This window comes from Carcharodon carcharias, chromosome 19 (assembly GCF_017639515.1).
Source record: "Carcharodon carcharias isolate sCarCar2 chromosome 19, sCarCar2.pri, whole genome shotgun sequence".
NCBI classification, from domain to species: Eukaryota; Metazoa; Chordata; class Chondrichthyes; order Lamniformes; family Lamnidae; genus Carcharodon; species Carcharodon carcharias.
This window is the reverse complement of record NC_054485.1, coordinates 8336860-8349223: the sequence shown is the minus strand read 5'-3', so window position 1 is coordinate 8349223 and position 12364 is coordinate 8336860. Positions and strand designations below refer to the sequence as shown.

At 44.6% G+C, this 12364-nt stretch overlaps 1 protein-coding gene across 1 annotated transcript in view; it reads left to right on the top strand.

Moving 5' to 3' along the window:
* si:dkey-34d22.1 (discoidin, CUB and LCCL domain-containing protein 1) overlaps positions 1-12364 on the top strand; it is a 165100-nt gene that overhangs the window by 56145 nt on the left and 96591 nt on the right. The window contains exon 3 of the mRNA XM_041212080.1: positions 8863-9000. Within this exon, the coding sequence (XP_041068014.1) occupies positions 8863-9000 (138 nt within the window). The remainder of the gene's footprint in view (positions 1-8862; positions 9001-12364) is intronic.

Here is a 12364-nt window from a genome sequence, read left to right as displayed (position 1 = left end):
TCAATAAAAATCTGGAATTAAAAGTCTAATAATGACCATGAGACTATTGCCAAATGTTGTAAAAACCCATCTGGTTCACTAATGTCCTTTAGGGAAGAAAATCTACCATTCTTACCTGGTCTGACCTACATGTGACTTAATGTGGTTGACTCTTAAATGCCCTCTGAAATGGCTTAGCAAGCCATTCAGTTATAGCAAACTGCTAAAAGATGAATAAAAAGGAATGAAATTGGACAGACCATCCAGCATTGACCTGGGCACCAGAAACAACAACAGCAAACCTAGCCCTGTTGACCCTGCAAAGTCCTCCTTATTAACATCTGGGGGCTTGTGCCAAAATTTGGAGAGCTATCTCACAGACTAATTGAGCAACAGCATGACATAGTCATACTCAGGGAATCCATACCTTACAGATTATGTCCCAGACACCATCACCATCCCTGGGTATGTCCTGTCCCACCAACAGGATAGGCCCAGCAGTGGTGGCAGCACAGTGGTATACAGTTGAGAGGGTGTTGCCCTGGGAGTCCTCAACACCGACACCGGACCCAATGAAGTCTCATGGCAAAAGGTCAAACATGGGCTAGGAAACTTCCTGCTGATTACCACGTAGCGCCCTCACCCCCCTCAGCTGATGAATCAGTACGCCTCCATGTTGAACACCACGAGGAAGAAGCGCTGAGGGTGTCAAAGGCACAGAATGTACTCTGGGTGGGGGACTTCAATGTCCATCACCAAGAGTGGCTCAGTAGCACCACCTCAGACCAAGCTGGCCGAGTCCTAAATGACATAGCTGCTAGACTGGGTCTGCAGCAGGTGGTGAGGGAACCAACAAGAGTGAAAAACATACTTGACCTCATCCTCACCAACCTGCCTGCTGCAGATCCATGACAGTATCGGTAGGAGTGACTACCTGACAGTCTTTGTGGAGACGAAGTCCCATCTTCACATTGAGGATACCCTCTATTGTAACTCTTTCGAGTACAAACCCGTTTCTATCTGAAGTTACATTGTTTCATAGTTTGCCATTGTGAGATGTGAACTCTTGATCTTGGGGTTACAAACCCAGTACCATAACCACTTGGCTATTTAGGCCAAGCATACCCTCTATTGTGTTGCACGGCATTACCACAGTGCTAAACGAGATAGATTTCAAATAGATCTAGCAGCTCAAGACTGGACATTCCTGAGACGTTATTGGTCATCAGCAGCACAGAATTTACTCAACCACAATCTGTAACCTCATGGGCCCGGCATACCTTCAACTCTTCCATTATATCAAGCCAGAGGATTCAAATGAAGAGTGCAGAAGGGGATGACAGGTGTAGTGCCAGGCATAACTAAAAATGAGGTGTCAACCTGGTGAAGCTACAACACAGGACAACTTGCGTATCAAACAGCATAAGCAGCAAGTGATAGACAAAGCTGGGCGATTCCACAACCAACAGATCAGATCTAAGCACTGCAGTCTGGCCACATTCAGTCGTGAATGGTGGTGGACAATTAAACAACTCACTGGTGGAGGAGGCTCCACAAATATCCCCATCTGCAATGATGGGGGAGCCCAGCACATCAGTGCAAAAGATAAGGCTGAAGCATTCGCAACAATCTTCAGCCAGAAGCGCTGAGTGGATGATCCATCTCGGCCTCCTCTGGAGGTCCCCTGCATAACAGATGCCAGTCTGCAGCCAATTCGATTCACTCCACATGATATCAAGAAATGATTGAAGGCACTGGATATTGGAAAGGCTATGGGCCCTGACAATATTCCGGCAATAGTACTGAAGACTTGTGCTCCAGAACTTGCCGTGCCCCTAGCCAAGCCGTTCCAGTACAGCTACAACACTGGCATCTACCCAGCAATGTGGAAAATTGCCCAGGTATGTCCTGTACTCAAAAAGCAGGACAAATCCAAGGTAGCCAATTACCACCCCATCAATCTACTCTCGATCATCAGTAAAGTGATGGAAGGGGTCATCAACAGTGCTATCAAGCGGCACTTGCTTAGCAATAACCTGCTCACGGATGCCCAATTTGGGTTCCGTCAGGGCCACTCAGCCCCTGACCCCATTACAGCCTTGGTTCAAGCGTGGACAAAAAAGTTGAACTCCAGGTGTAAATGACTACTCTTGACATCAAGGCAGATTTGACCAAGTGTGTCATCAAGGAACCCTACTCAAGTCAATGGGAATTAGGGGGAAAGCTCTCCAATGGTTGGAGTCATACCTAGCACAAAGGAAGATAGTTGTGGTTGTTTGAGGTCAGTCATCTCAGCTCCAGGACATCACTGCAGGAATTCCTCAGGGTAGTGTCCTCAGCCCAACGATCTTCAGCTGCCACATCAATGACCTTCCTTCCATCATAAGGTCAGAGGTGGGGATGTTCGCTGATGATTGCACATATTCAGCACCATATGCAGCTCCTCAGATACTGAAGCAGTCCATGTTCAAATGCAGCAAAACCTGGACAATATCCAGGTTTGGGCTGGCAAGTGGCAAGTAACATTCACGGCACACAAGTGCCAGGCAATGACCACCTTCAACAAGAGAGAATCTAACCATCACGCCCTTGACATTCAATGGCCTTACCATCCCTGAATCACCCACTATCAACATCCTGGGGGGTTACCATTGACCAGAAACTTAATTGGACTAGCCATTTAAACACTGGCTACAAGAGCAGGTCAGAGACTAGTGACGAGTGACTCACTTCCTGATTCCCCAAAGCCTGTCCACCATCTGCAAGGAGTGTAATGGAATATTCTCCACTTGCCTGGATGAGTGCTGCTCCGACATCACTCAAGAAGCTTGACACCATCCAAGACAAAGCAGCCCGCTTGATTGGCACCTCATCCACAAACATTCACTCCCTTCCCCACTGACGAACACTGGCAGCAGTGTGTACCATCTACAAGATGCACTGCAGGAACTCACCAAGGCTCCTTAGGCTGTACCTTTCAAACCCATGACCGCTATCTTCTAGAAGGACAAGGGCAGCATTTAGATGGGAACACCACCACTTGGAAGTTCCTCTCCAAGCCACTCGCCATCCTGACTTGAAAATATATCGCCGTTCCTTCACTGTCGCTGGATCAAAATCCTGGAACTCCCTCCCTAACACCACATGAACTGCAGCAGTTCAAGAAGGCAGCTCACCATCACCTTCTCAAGGGCAGTTAGGGTTGGGCAATAAATGCTGGCCTAGCCAGCGATGTCCACATCCCGTAAATGAATTTTAAAAAATCAGATTGCTTGATCGAGGTTCCATCTAAGCTTAGAGTGGTATGCCATGCAAATCTCAGAAAAATGAAGTTAGTTTACTAAATGAAAGAAATAAATGTACTCATTCATAAAAGGTATAGTTAGTAACTGTATTTCTTAAAGGATTTCTTACAGGATTTCATAGAAAATCACAAGCTGATTATTCACTTGCATATTATCACGAGCTGCTCAATGGCATTTAATGTTCAATTGATTTAAAGTTGAGGTTTAAATGTAAACAATGTGTATCTTTTAGCTTGTTCTTGGTGTTTTCCATTCATAAGAAAGAAGACAGTAAGAGGTTAGAAGATCTTTTCCTCCACAGAAATTGGTCTGGTATCAATTAGATCAGCCTATCCCATTCTCCAATAGCCTAAGCAATGGCTGATATCCAAAAGTAACAATTTTTTAAAAACTAAGATTCTTTCTCAATGCTCCTTGCGCTTCCTCATGGCCACTGAAGCTTGCAATCACCTCCTCCTGCTGCACTTACCTGAGGCCGCTAATGCAAAACACACGATAGGCATCTACAACTCACCCAGGCTTTTTTTTAGATGAGGCCCCCAGGTCCAATCCTGGGCCATTCTTATGCCTCACAGTTTGGGAAAATGCTGTTGCCTCCTTTACATCCAAAACTGAGCGATGACAATGAATTTCCACCCCAATAATTCTTAAGATGGAACTGAATAAATAATTAATTAGGGAAATTTTACAAAGTTGAAGGAACAGTGCAAAGAAGTGGGGCTAAATGAATAGTGCTTTCAGCGAGTCAACGCAAGCATGATGGGCTGAATGGCTTCCACATGTGCTGTGAAGCTCAATGATTGTACCGTTCTATTGCATGTTGCTTTGTTTCTTTGCTTGCTTGTAAGAGATACGTAGCTGACACAATACTCTTTATGATTTGCGCGGTGCTATAATCTTGATCTGGAGCTAGAGCACTCCAACGAGCGCAGAGTGCTCGTATATCAGTTCAATGCAGCGATAGGTAAGATTGTTGAGGGATCTTTACACATGCTTTGCCTTGCCAGTAACACACTTTCAGTGGCACAACCTATTTATTTTATGTTGCTACTTCTACTGTTTCGGAGCTTGGGGAGTTTGAGAGGTATTTGACATTAAATTACTTCTCCATGCAATCCTTCTACAATTAGAGATTATCCCACAATCTCAAACACGTCCATGCCATTAGAATGAATGGAGGAGGCGTCACACCAGCAGAAAGCATCTCGACCAGACCCATGGACACAGGTTGTTCGCCACACAAACTGTTTGTAGATTAACTGCAGTGAAACCAAGTTCAGTTTTTCCTCACACCAATATCACTCGTTACAAACATGTCACCCTAGGAAGGCACTGAGGGACCCCATGCATCTTTCCAAAAGATGAGGAACATTGAAGCGAGGGTCATCTTTGTTACACTCTCTGACAACAGCTGGACTGGAATGACATTGACAGATCAAGCATGCAGTCATCTGACACTTGACCCCCAGCTAATAGTCCAGGAGACCAGGAAGTGGGGTAAGCTGTAATATGAGGTACATTTACCTTTAAAAAGCTGTCAACCACTCCTACCTCAACAGGATTTAATGTATCAGTGCGTTAACTTTTGCTCAGTCCAGAAGCAGCAGGAGTAGAGATCAAATGCGTGTACATAGTCTCCCAGCTAACTTTATTCGTAGTGATACGAGCTACATGTACCTTTAAGGCCGTATATCTTAAACTGATGTCAACCACTTTCACCTCGACAGGATGTGATATATCAGTCCCATGATGTGTAGTCAGTCTAGAAGCAGCAGGAGTAGAGAGTCTTCTGGTTAACTCTGTTTGTATGTAGTTTTATCTTCAAATAAAGAACTCACATTATTGTTTTATTAATCCGTGTCACGTTTATGTCAAAGAGAAGGACGTCACAGAATAGGGCTATGGACATGGTGTAGGAGACTGTGGGATGTGGAGGGAAACGAAGGGCTCTCACATCCTCAGCTTTAGATTAAAAGTTACGAGGGACAAATTGAAGAGTGAGCCCCTGAGTTTTGAGTTGAGGCATTTCATGATATGTTTAATTGATAGTGGCGACAGCTTAGTTATTTTTTTTACATTTTGTTGTTTTGTCTGTCAGTACAAAAAAAAATTAAGAATCTGCCTGAAGTTGTGACATTTTCATTGCAAAGTCAGAATCCGTGGTAAATCTGGTCCTCACACTCAGGAAGAATGGCAAGCTGATTTTTGAGATCTGCTGCATTCATGTTTACGTGGTAATGAAGGAGTAGTTTCCTACATTATAGCAGTGACTACACTTCAAAAGCGCTCTGTAGGCTGTAGAGAGTCTTGGGACATCCTGAGGTCATGAAAGGTGTGACATAAATGAGAGATTGTTTTCAATTCTTTGTTTAATAAAGGACTTGGTAATCCACCAAGTCATTTTACTGGCAAAAATACGTTCATCTTCACTTCTACCTCCTCTTTGCCGTATAGCTAACAGTTTGGAAAGGTCACACAAATTACATCTACCCACACAGCAGCTGCAAAGCTACGCTGTAATATTGACTTTATATGGCAAATTGCTCATCATTCTGAACAACTTTTGCATTGTTGAGACGTAATTAATCCTCCATAATTTTGATGTTTGCTTTCACTGAAAGTTTCAACGAAACCTCAAAATTGGATTATGCATGTATGTGAACAAAAAGTGGAATAAAGAACGTGTAGAGTTCATCATAAATGCATGGTTCACTGACAGCAGAGGTTACTTCATGCTTCATATGGAAGAATAAAACGCAGTTAATCATCTTCACACCAGTGTTACTTGGGCTTTTCAAAATGTTATGTTTATGTAGGTCATTTAAATTCCTAGTTTGTCATACTTCACTTCACCTGAAATGACTGAAGTGGGCAGTTTTAAAAAATCCTGTGAACCAAAGTTTCTAAATTACAATTTTTTACACACTATAATGGAAACACACCGACCCCCTGTTTGCAATCTACCTAATCAGTCTGATACTAATTAGTATTTTCTCAAAATTTGTTCTCGTAGTAAGTTCTGTTCTAACTGCCTCCACACAGATCAAGTCCATTGAATCTCTGATTTCCATTTTGCTATGATCAGTTTTATAAGTTAGACTCATAGGCATTTACAGCACAGAAGGAGGCCATTCGGCCCATTGTGTTCACACCGGTCAACAAAGATCTGACTACACTAATCCCATTTTCCAGTGCTTGGCCCATAGCCCTGGTGGCTATGGCAACGCAAGTGAATATCTAAATAATTCTTAAATGTTGCGAGAGGTTCTGACTCAACCACCCTTTCAGGCAGTGTGTTCCAGACACCCACCACCCCATGAAAAAATTTCTCAACTCCCCTCTTAGCCTTCAATTCTTACCTTAAATCTATGCCCCCTGGTTATTGACCCCTCTACTAATGATAAAAGTGCCTTCCTATCCACCCTATCTCTGCCCCTCATAATCTTATAAACCTCCATCAGGTCCCCTCTCAATCTTCGCTGCTCCAAGGAAAACAGCCCCAGCCTATCCAATCTTTCCTCATAGCTCAGACCCTCCAGCCCAGGTAGGATCCTGGTGAATCTCCTCTGCACCCTGTCCAGTGCAATCACATCCTTCCTATAATGTGGTGACCAGAACTGCATGTAGTACTCCAGTTGTTTTATACAGTTCCAGCATAACCTCCCTGCTCTTGTATTCTATGTCTCAGCTAATAAAGGCAAGTATCCCGTATGCCTTCTTAACCACCTTATCTACCTGCCCTGCTGCCTTCAGGGATCTGTGGATATGCACATCAAGGTCCCTTTGATCTTCAATACTTTCCAGGGTCCTACCATTCTTGGTGTAATCCCTTGTCTTGTTAGCCCTCCCCAAGTGCATTACCTCACAATTCTCCGGGTTGAATTTCATTTGCCACTGCTCTGCCCACCTGACCAGTCCATTGATATCCTCCTGTAGTTTATGGCTATCCTCCTCACTATTTACCACCCTAGCAATTTTTGATCATCCACGAACTTCTTGATCAAACCCCCTACATTTAAGTACAAATCATTTATGTACACCACAAACAGCAAGGACCCCAGCACCGAGCCCTGTGGAACCCCACTGGAAACAGACTTCCAGTCACAGAAACATCCCTCTACCATCACCCTCTGCTTCCTGCCTCTCAGCCAATTTTGGATCCAACATGCCACTTTGCCCGGGATTCCATGGGCTCTTACTTTCTTGACCAGTCTGCCATGAGGGACCTTATCAAAAGCCTTGCTAAAGTCCATGTACACCACATCAAATGCATGGCCCTTATCAACATTTCCGGTTACCTCCTCAAACAAATTCGATCAAATTTGTCAAACACAACCTTCCCTTAACAAATCCACGCTGACTATCCTGGATTAATCAATGTCTCTCCAAGTGCAGATATATTCTGTCCCTCAGAATTCTTTCTAGTTACTTGCCCACCACTGAGGTGAGATGCAGGCTGTGAATCAGTACAGTTAAAATAGTTCTAAGTGCAGCTCAGTTGTAATAATTTTGCTTTTCTGTTTTCTCATTCTTCTCCCCACCCCTACCCCACCCCTTCACTGGAAGGCACTGACTCACGTTGCGGTGCAGTTGCGCTTTCCCCAAGCTGCCCTCCAATTATTTACCCAACTTCCTATTTGTCACATTGACATTTCCAATGCTATTTTTAAATATGAGGGCTTTGATCTAATTACTGTGTCAACTCTTCATCAGCGTTGTCATCGTATTGGAGTAGTCACCTTAACTAAAGCTTGGAATTCCAGTGGCCTTCACACAGGAGCTTAGGGATATATTTTCATTTGAAAGACGTGGGGAATACCCCCCCCCCCCCCCCCAGTCTCCCTGGTGTCCTGGGACCAATAGTTATACCTCAATCATCATCACAGGAACAGATTATCTGGTCATTATCACATTGCTGTTTATGGAAGCTTGCTGTGGGCAAATTGGCTGCCACGTTTTCTACATTACAGCAGTGACTCCATTTCAAAGCTGCTTCATTGGCTGTGAAGCACTTTGAGACATCTGGTAATCGTGAAAAGTGCTATATAAATGCAAGTCTTTTTTGTAGGGACATTAGACATTGCCTGGGTGGAGCTCAGGGCACAGAGGTCAGTTCGACAGAATTGCACACCTGTTGCAGTTTTCATCTGAATTCTCTCCCATTACGCCGAGGGAACATTGGTTCTGTAACCACCGTCAGCTCCTGTCCTCCACATTTTCCCCTGTATTCCACACAGTCGATGCTTAATGGCTGAAACAATAAAGGTGAAAGCTAACCCTCATAAGATTGTGTTTGTAAAGACGTGCACCAATGACAATGACTGCTTAGCTTCCTGAGTGAAGAATATTCATCTGATCATCCGATTGCAGATCTGTGCAATTGTACCCCAACAAAAGTCACAGGAGAGGAGGGGAGAAAATGAAAAGCTGGAGGGAACTATACAATGAATAAAGTCTTCAACACTGAACAGTGGAAATACTTTGCCGTTCTGCTTTTATTTCCCATCCCGTCTTGTTTGAGCTGCAGTGAAGTTGCTGCTTCGCACAATGTTTAAATTTGTACAAATACTCTTGGCAGGTCCTTATTGTGGAAATGTGAAAAAAGCCCCTTCACGAATACAGTTAACATCCAGTGTGGTGACCGTGGAGTTCAGAAGCAGCACTCATATATCAGGAAGAGGATTTCTGCTCTCGTATGCCACTACTGACCATCCAGGTAAGGAACCTTTATCTCCAATGCCAATTGATTATGTTGATGGCAAGCACCATCTACCAAAACCAGCAACATATTATCCCAAACTGGCTTCAGGGTGTTTCAGTGTTCAGTGGTCCAGAGGTGTCTTAACCACTTTTCAGCAGCCTCCTTGGAAATGGCCGTGAACCAAACTGCTCAAAGTTGGAGGCATTGATATGCAGTAAGAAATTTCAAAATCAATTTGGATTGCATTAATGTGAACTACGTTCCAGTTATAAACAGAGGCTGTTCACCAAAATATTTTGACTATAGTCACTTGGCAGTCCAGAGCTTGAATATTGCTGAAAATGGAGATATGCTGTCAAAGCTTTGCATCAGGACAAATGCAAGAATGCCAAATTTCAAACTATCACAACAATTTATAAGAGGCATTGACTATAGGTGTCAATGTTAGTGTGCTCTGCGCATTGTTTTGTAAAGTGAATCAGAAAGCAGAAGATTTAAATGAAAGTTGTTTACATGAACCTGATTTCACTTAGATAAAAGCAAAATACTGCGGATGCTGGAAATCTCAAACAAAAACAGAAAATGCTGGAAAAACTCAGCAGGTCTAGCAGCATCTGTGGAGAGAGAAACAGAGTCCTGAAGAAGGGTCATACGGACTCGAAGCATTAACTCTGTTTCTCTCTCCACAGATGCTGAGTTTTTCCAGCATTTTCTGATTTTGTTCCTGATTTCACTTCGTTTGACTTTGGTGGTATTTAGCATGGAAAGTGAGATATAGTTGACTTTTAGTGTAAAGAGACTTCCAAATAAAGAGATTTGTATCATTTACTTAATGCTAACCTGCAAACGTCTCCCCCTCGCTCATTTATAGTCCCTTCCAGACATGCCTACCAATCTGTGAAATGAAAATCACCATAGTTCCAGAGGGCCATAGGATGCTCTCTCGTTAGAGAGAGACAACTGGTGGTGAGTTTAACCTGAGGGTCACCACACCCCAGGCAAGGGGCAAGGCAGGACCTTCATGGATGACCTCAGCCTGTAAAGGAATTGAACCCGCACTGTTGGTGTCGCTCTGCATCACAAACCAGCCATCCAATCTAACTGTGGACCTATCACAACAAATCTACTCTATATTTTGTTTTCCATTAAAGAATAACATGCGGTTTACATCACAGAAATAGTTGTGACCCGGTTCTTATTTTACCAAATCTGTCCCATTAAACTCTGGGTGGCAGCACTGAAACTGCGCTACAGGTAGATTTATGTAGGATCCAGAGGTCTGGATTAATAATCCAGAGACAAGTCACCATGACAGCCAGGGAATTTAAATTCAATTAATTAAATCTGGAATTAATTTTAAAAAAAAGGTTAGTATTAGTAACAGTGACCATGAAACTGCTTGCAAGAACCAATCTGGTTCACGAATGTCCTTTCAGAAAGGAAATCTGTTATCCAGACCCACAGTAATGTGGTTGACTCTTAACTGCCCTCTGAAGTAGCCTAACAAGACACTCTGTTGCCAAGATGGTGGTTCACCTCCACTGTCGTAAGGTCAATTAGGGGAAGCAATTTTTTTCAATTTATTCTTCTATGAGATGCAGGCATTTTTTTTTATTTTATTCATTCATGGGATGTGGGCTTCATTGGCCGGGCCGGCATTTATTGCCCATCCCTAGTGGCCCTTGAGAAGGTGGTGGTGAACTGCCTTCTTGAACCTTTACAACCCATGTGGTAGGTACACCCACAGAGCTGTTAGGAAGGGAGTTCCAGGATTATTACCCATCCATAACTGCCCCTGAACTGAGTAAATTGCTATAGCCATTTCAGAGGGCAGTTGAATCAACCACATCACTGTGGGGTACGGTGTCATATGTAGACCACACCAGGTAAGGACAACAGAGATTTCTTTCCCTAAAGGACATTAGTGAACCAGATGGGCTTTTATAACAAGCAATAGTAGTTTCATGGGGGACTAGTTTTCAATTCCAGAATAATTAATTAATTGAATTTTAAATTCCTCCAGCTGCCATGATGGGATTTGAACTCGTGCCCCCAGAGCAATAGCCTGGGTCTCTGGATTGCTAGTCCAGTGACATAAACACGATATCATCGTCTCCCTCAACTTTGCTCTTCGCCTTGCTCACATTCCATGAATGAATAAAAAAAATGGCAGCTTGGCGTCAGGTGTCATGACGGACAGGGGTGGGGTCAATATGGCAAGACGGCCAAAAATCGGTTTCACGCCCGTTGTGAAACCAGTTTGCAATTGTCCACTCCAGCCACATTTCCCACCGCTGCGCGTCGAGAACCTAATTTCAATACTTTAGCATCTCATCATAAGCCCTGCTCACCGGAAGCAACACCCACACTGGATCATCCGAGCACATCACGCCGACGTGTTTCACAACTGTACATAAGCGACGTGCATCTAGCGAGCTGCACTTCACTCGGGACTGCAAGGTTTGTTTGCCTATCTTGCTTCAGTCAGCACTCGCAGTCATCAGCGCCAGGCTTCACAGGCAGCACCACATCACTTTCAGGGGGACTCACGGGCAGCTCTCTACCTACCAGACTAGCCATAAAGCAGGGATTTTTCAATGGCTTCAGGGCCAGAGCTTGCTTGGAAAGGGGGAGAAGTGGCCTCAGGCAAGGGAAGAGGCTATAGGGTGAGGGCTGTACTGGGGAATCGGGGTATCCCAGGGTGTGTGTGTGTGGGGGCACATGTTGATCTGTACAAGTGGCTTCAAGATGGTGAGGGCTGAGGAGGCAGCCTCCAGAGGACATGAGGCCAGATGGAGATGTGAGGGTGTGTCTGTGAGAGAGTGAGTGATGATATCCCTTGAGCTGGCAGTGAGTGAGATGCCAGTGAATGTGTGATGGGCTTGTGAGTGTGTGAGTTTAGAGTGATGAGATGGTTGCCTTAACCTGGCCTCACGGATGAGATGGCCAACCTCTTGTGGGCAGCATTGGCACTGACCACCTCTGCCACTGCCCCTCAACCAGAGTGGTGAGACTGACGGGCCTCCTGCTGCCAGAGCAGAGGGTAGAGGACATTGCGGGGGGCCTCCACAGCGTCCAGAAGGCAACCCAGGGATGAATCACTGAATCGAGGGGGTGCACCATTCTTGGATTTTGGTGCCATGTCTTCACCAGGGCAGTCCTGGGCTGCAAGTGTTGAGACGTCTGCGCAAGGCTGGAGTTTAAATATGGTGGCCTGCGTGAGGAAGCAGCGAGGTAACAGCATGGCGGGCAAATTGAAGGCCGCCCACCAGCGAGACAGCGGGTTTCCTGTTGTGTTATTAATGAGGTGGGAATGGGACGAAAAGCGTGAAAACCCGCCACTGCGGCCAATGGGTAAAACAACTTTTTACCCACCCAC